Here is a 16443-nt window from a genome sequence, read left to right as displayed (position 1 = left end):
CTCCTTCATGAATGTATTCATATTTCATGCTAATTAGTCTTTGTACACAATTCCTTTCCCTGGTATGCCAAGTACATGTGTCTCTGTCCTCAGCTCCTCGTTAAATGTGCTGTAGTTTATTTGAGCACTGCATCACTGAGACTCAAATAGACATTTCGGAATACAAAACTGTCTTTCTTCCTCTGCTGTATTTTATCAAGCTGATACCAACAAAAGCTCCATCTCTCTTGGAGAAACAAGGCAAGTAGTAGGTACAGAATTTACTGAGTACTAACAGAGTTATTGCACAGAATTCCAAACTTCTGGAGTGTGTGCATGTGGGTGACACACATTTTTGTGTGTATGACAAGCAGTGATTCTTACTCTTCTCTAATGGGAATCTGTGAGACAGACACCAAACATAGGAAAAAAAAACAACCAATGCCTTCAAGAGTTCACCTCCCCATGACTTTCTTTTATAGTCACAACTCATTCTTCCACCTTTCCTCTTCAAGATTTTCCTTTTCCAATTCTGAGAAGTCGGTTATAACAAATTAATACATGAATTCTGTAAGTTAACACCTAAAATATAAGACATCATAACTAAGACAGCTCAGTCACAACATTGTTATAAATACCTAGGAGAGCCCTGTTAAGAAGATACATGGCTGTTCTCACTCCAAGTCTGCTTAAATTCTCTTTAAATTCTACTGCTGAAGCTTTTTGACAAAGTTACTAATTTAAACTTGCAGAAAAGCTGATCAGCAGGGGCTTCATTGTTAATATTTCTCAGAAACACTTTTGGTTCCAGAGATTTCTTAACCCAACAATGATTTTGTAGCAAACACACACAAATCTGGAAAAGCCTTTATGAATTCAGCACTGAAAGTGGCACTAAAGGCTGGTGGATACTCAGGGTGTATCTGCAGAACTCCTACAGTCACTAAGTAACCCGCAGGATTTTTTTCATATCCTTGCTCCTCCGGAGGGAAGACTAACTTGCTCTAGTGAAGTTCCAAAAGGGTTAAGCACTGCCAATTAAACTAAAACTGAAGGAATCACCTCCACATTAGAGCATTTGACCTGGATTCAGAACAGATAAAATGCTGATTCTGAAAATGAACTCCATTTCTGTAGGGATTGTGAGCAATACATTATGCTATACCTCAAAGCAATCAATGAATAAAGACAGCAGTTTTCAAATATCTCAGACCTCAAACTATTTCCCACCTGTCTCTTAATCTGAATATCATTTAATTCCCATACAGATGGTTTCTATTTGATTTTCTGAAGCTGCAATTATTGCAGTTCTTTTTGTAATGCTGACTAAGACAATATCCAGACTTCTCAATCCAAACCCTCTGGTAGAACAACAATGCTCTGAAAAAATACTAGCTCTGCTGCACACAGAGAGAGCAAGCTTCAGGAATAACAACTTGGAGATCCAGGAAAACTGTCTCTCGTTATTTTTCCCATTTATGAATATACCATAAGGCTTTTAAAAGCACAGTCCTAAGAAACATAATCAAAGTGTAATGTGGACTGAGATCTCCAGTGAAATTCCTGTATTTGTCCAACCCTATGGCATTATTTATATAAGATTTGACAGTAAAACAAGTCAAAAATGGCACAGCTGAGACTAAGCCTAACTTCTGACAAAGTCTAAATAGATTTAAATTGTTTTAATCTGGGATATTCTTCATTCACTGTCACATGATAACAACAACTCTATACAGTCTCAAATCATCAAGTTTCAAACATTAAAAAGAAGTTTCATACTTCCTATATGTTTCAAAAGAAAATTTTCACAAAGCATCACTGTTTCCTCATATCAGCCCACCAGAGACAAAACTTGTGGCCTAAATATTATCATCATCACATTTAGGAAAAGAAAGTCTTCATTTAGTCTCAGTAATATTTACAACAATGCCATCTGCCCATTATCATACAGAATTAGTGTCAAATACAATCAACACAGAACTCTCAGACACTCCCAAGTAAAGCAAATAGAAGACTTGGTTGTTACAGTGTTTTTTAAAAACAAATTTGGGGGTGAGTATTCAGCTTCTGATGTCCTTGTAGCAACTAAGTAGTATGATCACTAGTAGGTCATACCAATAGGATATCTATTGTATATAGTATGTTTTTTCAAAATAAAATACATATTCTTTTTAACTAAGTGTTACAAACTGCCTTTCACATAGAAAAGGAATGAAGTTATTGAAAAGGTGAGTGTGCCAGAATGCTATTAGAAATAAACTATTAAGAACTAAAATTTACAAACTTTCCCCCCACAACTGGAAGTTATCCTTTGTTTTTGCCCCTTTGGAATGCCATTTTATTCCTTTTGTGATGTGGTGAACGCAATGGGCACTGATGCTCTCGAAATAAAAGACACACACACTCTTCAACAGGAGCAGGTGCTGTGAACAGCCACCAGTTGCACAGAGGCTTCCTCATATGTAAAAAAAATTACCCAGGAACATACATGCATGGAATTCTTGGGAGGCCTCATTTGCCATTCTCCTTAACAATAGCCCAGCTGCAGCCAAACTACAGAGTTTGGGAACTCTGCTGCTCCGTATCATTATTGAAAGTTTATAAACAAACTTTAACTACTAAGGAGTCAACTGGTGTAGCTAAGCATCACTACCTGATGCAAAACTGAACACAAAGAACATGTGTCTTTTTTTCTCCCTTTTCTTTTTTTTTTTTTTTTTCTCTTGATACTTTAAACATGGCAAGACTGGGTATCATTATCAGGTGCAAATTGCCCCGACACTTCTGGGCAGAAAAGCTTTTATTTAATTAGTAATTATATACAAATATTTTTTCCATTAATCAAGGAATATGTTCTGATGCACTTAAAATGATCATTGTTTAAATAACTCTAAAATAATCAAAGAATTAAAAAATGCATACAAAACATATCAAAATACAGAGACAAATATATAAATCTATACTGGATGGTAAAAATTGTGGGTATCACTTCATTCAAACCACGTAAAGTTGTTTCCATCCTCGAGTTTGACAGTTTACCTATTGGATAAATATAATGAACAAGGAAAGGAAAGAGTGGAAAATGGCTAACTAATCACTCACTCTTTCTTCTTTATGGTACTTGAATTTATTCTGTTGTTGAAAAACAACAATTTCAAATACACTGAAAGATGAAAATAAACCAATCTGCTGCACATCTGTGTCAAACAGATTTGAAGACTGCTGACCTAAGTGTGCAATCTGAGTGAAATTCCTCTAAGACACACAAAGACTTAGAGACCCTAAACTGCAAAGCTGTATCTTCATCTGCTTTGGATTCCCACGTTTGAAAAGGAGAGGGAGAGAAGGGAAAGCAAACAAACACACACTGCCTGAATTAATCAGAAGACCAAGGGAGCCACCTGCAGTTTGCAATCCAGAAGCAAATGCATGATGAGTTCATAGGTTCTTCTCTCTTTTTTTTTGTTGGCAAAGCAGTGTAGGTAGTTGAAGTAGTACAGCATATCTGTGCTTAACAGTAGAGGTTTCTGTATTAACTGAGTCTTGCTGTCTCACACCTACAAATAAAGCTGTGGTAAAGGAAATTTGGACAAAACCGAGTCCCTTAAAAGCCTGCAAACATTTTAAGTTCTCTAATGAATTTGATCTGGGCTTCTCAGCCAAATTAGAGCCGCTTTTTAAAAATACTAATTGCAGATCTTTTTATTTCTAAGTAACAAATGGAAGTGAATGCAAATAGTTTTCTTTCAAGTATAACAGTGCATTGACCTCATTCTTTGGCTGCTCCTTATCTGTTTACTATGAAATAGCTGAAAAGTAAGTGAAACAAAACTTTTCTCCCCACTAAAAATGCTATTATGCCGAACTAGAAGGAAGGGCTGATGAAGAATGATGCACTTTTTGTAATGCCATTTGTCAGTCAAGAATAACAGTGAATATAAGCTTTGTAATATTCACAGAGAAACACTGCACAGGTGTAGAATCAATCTTGAACTACTGCATCACTGCAATGTCAAAATAAACACTTGAAAGCTGCATTTAATGCATGTAAACTTAATTATTTCAATTAGATGTTTAAAGTTAAAACCTTCATTCTGATCACAGGAATAACATTATCTGCTTCAGCAGATTAACTGGTCACAGAGGGAGTTAAAAATAAAATTCTTGTCAGCAAGACATACCTGTTAATTAGGGAGGGCAAGGGAAGGAACAAAAACAAACTGAATAACCCGTTTGAAAACCAGACTGTCTGACTCTGCCCACTCCTCATTATCTGGCAGAGGTATAGATTAAAATAGTCTAAGTGTTAAACCACAACAATAAGTTACTGTAGAAATTTTAAAAAACCCCACCAAATTAACTAATTTAACAAAAAATAACACACTACCTTTAAGAATGCGTGGTTTCATGGAGGAAAAAATTTACACACTATTTTCTTCAGGATTTCAAAAAATCTTGCTGCTTTATATCAAATGTAGGACACAAGACAGTGCTGTACAATGCCCTTCCTAGCCAGGTTCTACATCCCCTTCTTGCAGAAAGGTCCCTTGCAAAATTAAAATTAGAAGGCACAATAAGGTTCAAAAGACAAACTGCAGTGAACATTCAATGGCTCAACGAGGAACAGCAACAGGGCTTCAAAGAAAACTCACTCAAGGTTGCACATGGGTATTCCACATGTGGATGTAATATTAATATCTGCATGATGCTAATGAGTAAGATTACACCATTCATTTGCACATGGATATTACAGAATTAATATGTTATTAGTATCAAAAAATCATATTTAAACCAGAAGGGTTGTTTTAATTAAAACCTAACAAAAATACGCTGATTTGTTCAACACATGTGAAGAAACTAAATATACACAGTTATGCCTTGGATTTTGCTGTACTAGAGAAGGTTTTGGGGAAGAATAACTTCAATACTGAACAGCTAAGTTGTTCAAACTTTATGGCATGTTTTCTTAACAGTGGAAAATATAAGGTATAATAAGGTGTTCCTGTGGATGCCACAAGCAAGGGCAAATAAAAGCTGGAAGTGGGTGGGAGTAGCAGCCTACCTACATACCAGCCTTTAATTCACTGCTCCAAGAAAGCTGGCATTTAGACCTCAAATGCCATGTACCCACAGAAAGTAGGTGGCAATCAAAAGACTACTGCAGCTCGAGTCTTAATGATTCACTGTAATTAGAATGTAGAGATCCAAGCACTTTAAGGCAGAAAAGGAAAACATGCAGAAATTTTACCAGAGCTGAAGGAATTCTTGCTAAGATACCCCAATCAACAGATGCAAACAGAAGGTTCTAGTCAATGATCTACCAGCAGAAATAAATTGTCAATACCTTTTAAAAAATATTTTGTTCATGTTTAGTTCAATTATAGCTGACACGGAAGTTAGTATTTTCTTTTGTCCTTTCTCACTCAAACTCCCATAATGTGAAAAACACAACTCAGCTATTAAGACCTTACTTCAATTTTGAAAACATACCAAAATTATTGTTGAATTGTATTTTAAAAGTCTCATCATAAAGAAGCAAGAGAATCCTGATCGAGAAGTTTTCCCTTGAGGCAAGTTGGATGGATAATGAATTCTATACTGGAACAATCCCAGTAGTTACAGACTATTATGTACTAATTACTACCTTTACAGATCTACTGTACACATAATTAATTTCTTCAGAGCACTACTATCATTCTTGACTGGCAAAATACACAACCTAAATTACAAGAGCCAGAAATTAACATGATCCTTTAGGGAGAAGGCATTAACTTGCTTTGCAGTGTTCTGCAATTAGAGTATCAATCAAACAGTGAGAAGTGATTTTGATTGCAGCAGGCCCCATACATTGAGTATTGTCACATCTTGGCAAAGTTATCTCAGGCCCCAAGCATATGATGTGTCACAACTTGTCTACAGAGTCATAACATTTCAGTCCTTTACTTTTAACCTGTTAGCAAACACTTCACCACACAGTTCTACTTATATTTAATATTCCAAAAATTGAACACCAACATAGGGAGCTTTCTGACATCTTATTCCACAAAGCACCACAGACATGACACTGCTGTTGCTGTTCTCATCCCTCACGGTGGTGGTCAAGGATAAAATCTGATGTCAATTAAGGGACAAAAGCATTGATAAAACAATGCTCCAGCTGCACACCATCATATGACCCACTTAAATGATTTCAGACTTGCTTTAAGTAGGTTCTTGCCAAGAACATCAATGTTTTAAACGGTTAATTTTAGGTGATGGGGTTTTTAAGATATTCTACAGAACTGCAAGCATACACATCCCAACTCTACCAGAAACAAGTAACCCTATTTCTTTTACTACAGTGACTATTCCCATGGGTATTCCAAAATGCCATGAAATACAAGAGAGTAAACACTAAGGCATCACAATTGCTTTTGGCAATTGTCAGTTTTCTTCTACTCACCCATTTATTTGTTTTACATGCTGACTGTGCTCTTGAGAATATAAAACGCATTTCTAGTTGTTTTTCTATCCTTCTCCTATAATGAATTAGGAGAGCACACCAAAAAATGGGACTAAAGCAGAAGAGAAATTTGATCCTAGATCATGCTTGAAATAGGTATCATGGGGATTATTGAGCTGCCTGTGACTCTTAAGGCAAAAGGTGAAGAAGAACGGTGAACATTATTCCATATTTCCTTTTGCAGACAGCAGTTGCAGGAAAAAAGTTGCTTCTGGAATGCAATTTTATGGGCATGCACTGCAACTTAATGCTCTGAGACTCTTTTTGACTTGTAGTAGGTTTAACTCAAAGACAACACTGACTTTCTCTGTGAATCAGACCAGTAAGATCTTCATATCCTGGGTAATATGCAGTAACATTTTTAATTTGCAGCTTTTGTTTTGGCATCTTGTCTTCTATAATCATTAACTGAGAAGAACACAAGAAAGAACAGGAGAAATATCTGCATGGCTATCACTACAGTAAGCTATTTGGAGAATTTCTGTTGTTCCCAGTTTCAGAACTGTGCAACTATGTCAACAAGAATTTCTTCTCATGGGAAAATGACATCTACGTCAAAATATCAAGAAGGTTTTTTCAGTATTTTTAACAAAGAAGCTTTTCAGGAATTCGGAAACATTTGTTCCAATTTCTGATTAAAAAATTCAGCTCAAGGCAGAAGCTTGTCATTTTCATGACAAGCATTGTTTCCCTTAAAGGTCTTCCTGACATACTGAAAACAATGACCAACTCCACACCATTTTCACTGCAGTGCTATAAACCGCCCCAAAACCCCCAAATAAAGCAGCACATGCAAAACTGTGCTTATTTGGCCTACGAAAACACTCGATACATCTGATTCCATCCAGCTTTAGGAACTGCACAACCCCGAAGTATTGCAACTGGTTGATGAATGGACAAAAGATCTGTTGCTAGACCAGGAATTCATTCTTTCACTATCCACCTTTTCCTGGGCTCTAGTTTGTTAGGCTTCCCCATGAGCTCCTGAGTAAGTTATTACTGAATCATACTTCAGCAGTGCTTGCTTGTTTTCTTTGCCTGAAGCAAATCACCATCTACAACAGATAATAATGAAAAGACTTTCTAAAAAAAACTATGTGCAATCTTAGACAACTGTAAGACCACTTGAGGAGTTGAGAACAGCATTAAGGTATCGAAATCATCACCAACGTTCAGTTGCTAGTAAATGCACTCCTAACTTACAATACAAATATTATCATTGTATTTCCTATTGAAGGAATCAAGTACTTGAGAAATTAATTTGGTTTTTATCTAAAACCAGTAGTAAAAGAGGTATTTGTATGACATTCTGATCAGTCTCAGTTACACCTGCTAAAGCTCCAGCATAGTTTTTATTCTCATTGTGGTGTTCTCTGCAGTATTCAAACAGACCCATTTCAAAATGGTCCAACAAAAAATCTGATTATCTGAAGCTTTTCCATGGTATTATGCAAACAGTTTAATAAGTGTGCACTCACATATTCAACCCTTTGAAAACTAACTTACAACATTCACTAATGACAGCAGCAATGCAGTTGGACTACATAGAACTTGGGGATGGGGGAAATCATTCTTAAACTATGCAAACAGAAATTTAAATGCTAACTAACAGAGTATATTTAAAAACTTTTTGCTTAAATGACAGTTACATATAGTATTAAAAATAAAAGTGAAAGCAAATACTAAGGACACAAACACAATAAGTTTAAAAAGAATGATCATTTCAACCACATATTCCAGAATCATGAAAAGAGGGCACAGTAGAGTTGTGATTTTGTGCTTTAACTGCATGTTGTAATTGCTACATCCCAAGGTTTACTTGTACTTGTAGAGGATTCTGGTTTAGCAGAGTCGTACAAGCAAGTAAGTATCCGTTACACAACAAACCCTCCACATCTGGAATATCTACGAGAACCTGACCACTTACAGTTCCCGCAGCTGAGGAATATGCAAATAAAGCATGATTTTAGGATCAGAATTTAAACTTAATTATAATTTGAAGAATTCACATCTGTCTGCCATATACCCTGCGCTTTAAAGAGATATTCTTGCAAAAAGATTCCTTCCCTTATGTCGCAAGGTGAGGGAGGAGCAATTCTTGTAACAGACTCTTACACTTAATAAAAACATAGGTTTTACATCATCTCCCTGCTATAAAACTATCATAAGTATGATATGGTATCTCACAGACTATAAAAGAGATTGTCATTGCATGGTTTTAAACTTAGTAGAAGCATAATAAAAAGTAAAATAAGAATGTACCTTTCATTTGGGTTCCAAAGGTAAGCGCCAATTTTGCAAACAGCTCCGGGTTTTCAAATTTGTCTTCTTCAGCTTTTACCCAAAAGCTGTTTTCTCCTATCTCTTGAGGCTCAATCTGAAAGAAAATGGCATCTCCAAAGTAAATAACTAGTGCTTTCAACATCAAGTTAAAACAAATGTGTGATAATAAAAACAAAATGTTGCGATAATTGGACTGAAGTTTATCCACGTTCCGGGTATGTTCTCATAATGATGCTTCCTGCACAAACAGAATGAACTGCCCTCTAACCACAAATGGGTTTTATTGTATTTCTCCCATTCAACAAGCTCTCCAACCAGGCCTGATAATAAAATAGCATCTGTGTTTGCAAGTGTTGCAGCTTTCTCTGTATTACTTCACAGGGAGTTCCCAAATTCTTCCCCACTGCTATGCACCCCTGACACTTGAGAACTGTAGGAGGAACACTCTTTCTTACACTGCCAGAGTATGGAATAGCTTATCTGTAAATGCCCTGTCAATGTGGACCCTTCAGTGACTCAGTATTAAGCCTGCATTGGCTATATTAAAAGAAGAAAATGCTCTGAAATACAGAAGAAAGGCATCTTTAGTCTCAGGTATGACTCAGAACTGCTATTTTGTTTTCAAAATATGTTCCTCTAACAGCTTTTAACATATTATCAATTCTTGTTTACAAGTTTGTTTAAATGCCAAGTAATTTTCAAGGGCTATTTAACTTCAAGATGATATGCAGGAAATTCAGCAATACTCTATTTGTCAGTCTCACTTCAATTTGACTGCAACACTCTGGTCCCCCATCTTTTACCGCTGCTTTACCACCAGCTCCAGGTAAGATATTTTTAAAAAAACTACCTTAATCCAACACTAATGGGGAAGACAGTTACAGCACAAGGGACCAAATTAAACACTAAGAATTTTATTCCTCAAATGATGGCTCCTTAAAAGTGATGAACAAATAGACTTTCTCAGCAGGAGATCTCTGGCACTGTTCCCAGAGCTATAAAGCAAAGCATTCATCTGCAGTTACTTCCCATTGTCATATCCAGTGTTCAGATGGACACTTTATCAATTATTCCTATAAACTCACAAATGTAAATTACTGCAATGAAATTGGATGCAATTACCAATATGTCTTATAAACTAAAAAGCTTATTTTTCTATGTGTTTACTGGACAGCACTCTGAGTATGTTTCACAGTTACAAAGCTCCTGCAATTATCTCTCAAATCAGACATTACTTAGCAAGAACAACTGAGTTTAGCAAACATAAGTTACATGTCTGTCAGAAATTCTTTTCTACTTAAGTGAGATGCCTAAATAAATGTATTTAAACTCAATCAACTCTCTTACAGCTGAAAACCATTAGCCCTTGTACCCACAGCAACAGGCCCTGCTAAACAATTTGTCCTCAGTTTTATTACAGGCTCCTCCAAGTACTGAAAGTCCACAACAAGGTCTCCCCAGATAATGTAATGAGGCTACCCAAAACAGGTCATTTTTTCTTCTAAAAACATGTGATTAACTTGAAACATGTTAAGAGACTGGAAGCTCATGGTGCCCAAACCTTTCCCTGGAGCAGCCCCATGGCTCCTCCCTGTGGTCACAGCCCTGCTTCAGCATATCACTGATTGAGAACAGCAATAAGCATCTCAGACAAATAACCTACCAGTACCATTATAGGCCTGATACCTGCACTCTCTGAACTTACAACTGCTCTAAACATCATGAACTTCGAAGCTTTCTGTATGAAACAGCATGCTGCTAGCTGTGTGTGAGAACTGCTTCAAAACAGTTTGGAGATATATATATATGGAGAGACAAAGATACACAACTTAATGCAAAGCTGCAATTCACGTTCAGTGCACCTGATATAATGTACTGGAACTAAACTGGCTTCCTGGAATACTTGGTCAAACACCAAAGTTGTGTCAAAATGAATCTCATTTAAAAATTCCTCATAGTGTACAATCTTAACCATATCTGTAAAGTAAGGAGGAGGAGGAACATCAGCTTCACAGTTCTTGTCGTACCTTTGACCAGTTGATCCTCTTCATGGAGACTTCCAGCTGATACTTCTTCTTCTCCTTCATCCCGTGTGGTAACGCTGGTGCCACCGGAAAGGGAGCAAAGGGAATACCTCCAAGAGGTGGTGGCATCGGAGGCCCACCAAAAGGCGGTGGTGGAGGAGGAGGGACTCCTCCCCCAGGGAGTGGAGGTGGTGGTGGTACTGCTCCACCAGGCAGAGGAGGAGGTGGTGGTATTGCTCCACCAGGCAAAGGAGGAGGTGGAGGAATTGCTGCTCCACCAGGCAAAGGAGGAGGTGGAGGAATTGCTGCTCCCCCAGGAAGGGGAGGTGGAGGAGGAATTGCTGCTCCACCGGGCAGTGGAGGTGGAGGAGGAATTGCTGCTCCACCAGGAAGGGGAGGAGGAGGAGGAATTGCTGCTCCACCAGGAAGGGGAGGAGGGGGAGGAATTGCTGCTCCACCAGGCAGCGGAGGAGGAGGCGGGATTGCTCCACCAGGCAGTGGAGGCGCTGGAGATGGTGGTGCGTTCTCACTTGGCAGGGTGGCAGGTAATGTTGGTCCTTCTGTCAGTTGACCTGTCAGGACTGGACCCTGGAATACAAAAGAGGAATTCTTTTCACTGGGGACAGGAGGCGCTTTCATACAAAGCTGAACCAGCTAGGGTGCTTTTTAATCACCTGCACCTCAAGAGAGTGAGAAATGCAACTGTTCTCCTATTTAAATGAGAAACAATAACAATAGATTGTACCATGTACCATAAAGCTGCCAAGTAAACTGAATAACCTAGCATTTTTATAAAAACAAATTGTTTCAATTTTAAAGAAAATTTAATAGTAGCAGTAACATTTAAGTGAACAGAACAACATTTTATTTCTTACCAATGCACAAAACATTTATCCCACTTAGAAAACCCTGGCAAGCCAGGGCATCTGAGATGAGAACAACCATGCTGAATTTTAACAGCACTAATGTGGTGGTGAAAAATTTTCCACAGCAATCAGTGGAGTAGCTATTGCAGTGCAAGAGGTTACAAGGACATAGTTGTTCATAACTATCCTGACATCATGTGGGGCTGGAGGATGTGCAACAACCCGTCCTGCTTGGTTTTATATCTGCAGATGTTTCTTTGGTAATAGGAAGAAAGAACTATAGCAATATCTGTTCTAATAACTTGCAAAAGGAGCAAGGAAGAGAAACAGTAGCATGTTAAACCATTAGCAGGTGAGTGAATCTAAAACAAGTGCCATCACATATTGTCCTAGATGAGAAAAAGGCAGATACTAGAAATGTTAATAACACCATTACTGTGAGTGAACTGTAACATCTAGATAATCTGAACTGTGTTAGAATCAATAAAACAAGATTAATAATTAATTAGACTAAAAAAAAATTTTTGCCTTTGCATAAGGCATGTATTTCTTTGGCCCACAAACTAATACACAAGCTACAATGCAACAATTGCAGAAAAACTCATTAAAACAGACTGTCTAATTTCAGTGTAATGTTATCTTGTAGAAATTTCTAACAAACACGAGATTTGGTAAGAACAAAGTGGCAACTGGAGTGTCTGTCTCCACCTTACAATCCAAACAGGAAGTGAGATCATAGGCATTAAGGAAAAAAGGCAAGAGGCAGACTTGCCTAGCACTGAAGGAACAGAAAAAAATCCAAGCTGAAGCAAAAGCACCAAATCATAATACCTGTTAGTTCCTAAAGGGTATAAACAAGTCTAAAACCCAAAGTTGGTGTAAAAAATAAAAAGAAAAAAGTTTTATATGAACACTATGAGTAAAAAATATACATAAGAATAAAAGGCTTTAGAAATGAAGCCTTCTAAAACCAAAACTCTCTGCAAAACATACAGAAGTAGCAATGTTAAAGCACAAACAAATACCTGGAGGCAAAAAAAAAAAAAAAAATCAGGCTGGATTCAAAATTTTTATAGCTTAAGGAAATTTTTTTCTTTAAAAAAGCAAGTGCCTGTGACAAATGTTGAATATATTGGTATTTGAAAAATGTTACCTCCATTAACTATCGTTAGTAACTTAAGCTGGCTGAAAAACAAATCAATACAACTATAAAAGACATTTCAAACTCCCAGAGACAAGATACTCCAGGGCAATTTCAATTCCTTAAAGAAAAACAAAAAAACCCCAACCAACTCAGCTGTGCAACTTAAGGTGATATAGTTTTATTACCTGGGTTCGTAGCTGTTTGATTTCTGTTTCGAGTTCTTTGATTTTCTCTTCTCGTTTCTGAAGTTCCACTTGCGCCTCTTGTCGAGCTGTGAACTCTTCATCAAACTGTAACAATTAACCACAAGTGTTTGTCCATTTACGTCCACACTAAATACTATTATTTTCAGGAATTCTTTGAGCAATATCATAACTAGAACAATAGATGCACTTTTAAGTTTTGTTAAAAGCATTTTTCTAGTAGGTCCTCCTTTAGTACCACATAATTTCTTCCATCAGTAATAAGTCAGTGATATAGAACCACTCAGATCCAGCTGCTTAGTACAGGTTTTCCAGCCCTAACACAACACTGCAGACTTCTCAAACTAAACTTGAGTTTACATCTCATGCAGTGACCTTAAATTCATTACAAACAAAATATGCAACTACCATGTTCAAGAACATGTACTGCCTTTTAGCCTGCAAAAGTCTTCCAAGACCCAACAAAAATCAAAACTTTGAATGTTTTTAATACACAATATATGAACTTCAGTACTATTGCTCCTAAAATAGTCCATTGAGCATTTCATATCCTTAGACAGGATGTGATCAGACGAGATTAACAAATAATCCATCAACATAATCTAGGAAACAAGAATTTAAGTAATTTGAGAAAATGTTGTATCAAAATATTTTCAGCACAAACACCAATAGTGATAAAGCAGAAGGACCTGTCAATTTATTTAAAAATATCCCCAAAAAATGTTTATTACAAGAAAAATACTGAGCTGCAATTCTTCCTACAGAAATAATTTTAAATGTCTCTCCTGCATTTAGTAATAAATAAGCCTACTGTGTTCCTGTCAGGCTTCTGTTCCATACCTTAAAGAGAGCAAGGAGTGGGACTCACCTTTCTGGAAAATTCTGCCGCTTTCTTTTCACTCTCTTCTACTTTAGCTTTGTCCACACATGCATCTAGAATTTAAATAAAATACCACACAGAAGTCACATAAAACCTATCACAGGTCTGAGGTGCCTCCCAATTATAATCACCCTATGAGCCCATGACACAAAAGCAACAGACAAATTTTCTTTTCACACCCTCATTCCATTAAAGGCTGCAGCATTTGATCTGGCCTTCTCCACAAGTGCACCTGTAGTTTACATGAAGATTCCCAGAAAACTGAAAAAATTCCCAGTCAAGGAAAGTCTAGACAGGAGGACACAAAGAAAAACATGCACTTGGGTAGAACATGGTAAAATTGTTTAAAGTGTACAAACCAACAAGATGTGTAAAATTCACGTCCAACCTTCCCCGATATTTAAAATCTGGGTCCATGCCACTGCAGTGCAACACTATCTGGGACACACATTCTTCTATGATCTTGTAATACTGAGGTCTAAAACAGGAAACATTTTACAAGACAATGAGAACAAGCACAAGCATTTATTGAAGGGGAGCAACTTTAACTCCTAATATATGAATTATACAATTATCAGTTAAAGTATCAGGTTAAAAGTTTTATTTGTACTCTTATTTGCAAAGATTTTGCATGTGATACTTTGACCCTGCAAAGACACTTAGATGCACATAAGAGAAGTTTACATTAAAAAGATAAGATAGAAGGCACTGAGGAAGTATTTTCAATTATTGGTTATACAACTAAATGTCAAGTTGCTTGAAGTCATAAAGGTAAGAAACAAAGAAAGAAAAAGTGCTCAATAAGTTAAGAGATTCTTGGGATGAGAGTGTTACACTAAGGTAAAGTCTCTGAAACCAGCATTATTATATTTAATAAGATCTTTTCAATACTAACATAGAGCAGCAAGACAAAGAACACATCAGTCTCAGAGTGATTTTTCAAGCATGATTATGAGCTACTCAGTTTACCGGGGTCTTGATTTCTTTTCTTGTCCCTATTCCCTCCAAAAAAACCCAACCTGGGAGCTGACACTTACCTGATATAGTAATCATTCCGGATGAGAAGGAAGTGTTGGAGAATTGACAAGAAGTAATTTTCAGAAGAAGTATCTTTCACCAAGTTATACAGCAGATGAAATACTTCACTCACATCGGTGCAAACATTGTTAAGAAAACAAACCAACCAAACAAAATCCAAAAGAAAACCACAACACACTAGTTTTCTAAATATTTTCTAAGCATTTTTTAACAAAAAAAGCAACTGGAAAGAAAATCTGCTTGACAAATTTCCTGCGACAGATAAACAACTGCAACAAATAAACCACATGTACATCACTATAACTTACATTTAATATAGTTCTTAAATGATGCAACAAGTTCTAACACCATTTCCATAAAGGATATTCCATTTCAGCTTTGATATCACTGAGACGGTGTGACAGTTCAAAGTGGTCTTCATCTTTGTTCTCATCAAACACTCTCAGCTGAATATCAAGCTCATCATTTTCCTTATCTTTCAAGGCCTGTTTTTCAAGGTAAAGTATATCTTAATTTTTCCTTTTTTTAAAGCAAGAACTCCCCCCCCCTCCCCCCCCGAAGGATTGTACCATGGCAAGAAATTAGACATTAACCTTTGGAACAGGAGTGAGCTGTAACACAGTGCCTGCAGGTTTTTTATTAGAATGATACAGCTGAGAAAAACTGAAGGCAAAATATCAGCAAATACAGCAGGTCTGGGCTGCAGAACAAACAAGAAGCCTTCTAATTGAATCATATTCTCTTAATGAGAAAGAGTCAGCAGTTTCTGCTTGTTAATGTCAGAGTTCCTTAGACAAAATAGTGTAAGGATATTTCAAAACATTAATTAAAGTGAACTTAAGAAGTCTAAAGTAGTGTAAAGAAGGTATTTTTACAATTTCTGTTTTTAAGCATTTATTGTTTCTCTAAATTAACTTTCAATAAATTAAAAAACCCAAACAAACAACCTAAGGAGTTCTTCAGGATTTCACATGGCAAATAAAGCCAGTAGATCACGTTATTGTAGCTGCATGATATAATACCTAAAGACATACCCTAAATAAAAATAACATCACAATTTCAAGGCTGAATGTGCTAAAAACTGAAGGTTTTTGTTCCTGAAAAATGTTCCTGACAAAACTTCATATCTTAAAAGTCACAGCAGTATAAATTCTGTTTCAGATAAATACAAGAAGGTACTCTTTAATTTCTCTCATCTGATAAGTATTCTAATTATACACATTTTTGATGTTAGCATCAGAATGATTTCTTGGTTAAGAGATACAAATCTATCCTTAAGTCACAAATATTCACATGTCTATGCAGCTGCATAAAGACATGCAATCTCAAAGAAAACGAAGGTGTCAATTTGATTTTTTCTTAAAAACTCCCACTGCATTTTCAGCAGCAGATTAAAGAAAACCAGATTTCACAGAAAACAACAGGAACAGAAAGTTAATCCAAGATTGGTTCCACAGCCAGATTCATATTTAATGCATGTGCTTTGAGCACATGATGCTAGATTTGACTACCCTAATTTAATTT

At 36.6% G+C, this 16443-nt stretch overlaps 1 protein-coding gene across 6 annotated transcripts in view; it reads right to left on the bottom strand.

Moving 5' to 3' along the window:
- The window catches only part of DIAPH2 (diaphanous related formin 2), a 192492-nt gene that overhangs the window by 141470 nt on the left and 34579 nt on the right, over nt 1-16443 (bottom strand). For 4 of the 6 annotated variants that reach the window (XM_050310768.1, XM_050310767.1, XM_050310769.1 and 1 more), the window contains 7 exons: nt 15286-15404; nt 14919-15035; nt 14241-14359; nt 13870-13934; nt 12984-13088; nt 10792-11376; nt 8744-8858 (listed from right to left, as the gene is read on the bottom strand). In XM_050310768.1, coding sequence (XP_050166725.1) covers nt 8744-8858; nt 10792-11376; nt 12984-13088; nt 13870-13934; nt 14241-14359; nt 14919-15035; nt 15286-15404 — 1225 coding nt within the window. The remainder of the gene's footprint in view (nt 1-8743; nt 8859-10791; nt 11377-12983; nt 13089-13869; nt 13935-14240; nt 14360-14918; nt 15036-15285; nt 15405-16443) is intronic. The other 2 variants (XM_050310770.1, XM_050310772.1) reach the window with 2 other exon arrangements.

The sequence above is a fragment of the Myiozetetes cayanensis genome, unplaced genomic scaffold (genome assembly GCF_022539395.1).
Source record: "Myiozetetes cayanensis isolate MyiCay16 unplaced genomic scaffold, myiCay2020 scf15, whole genome shotgun sequence".
Taxonomy (NCBI): domain Eukaryota; kingdom Metazoa; phylum Chordata; class Aves; order Passeriformes; family Tyrannidae; genus Myiozetetes; species Myiozetetes cayanensis.
The sequence above is the reverse complement of the archived record's forward strand: the minus strand, read 5'-3'. Positions and strand labels throughout refer to the sequence as shown.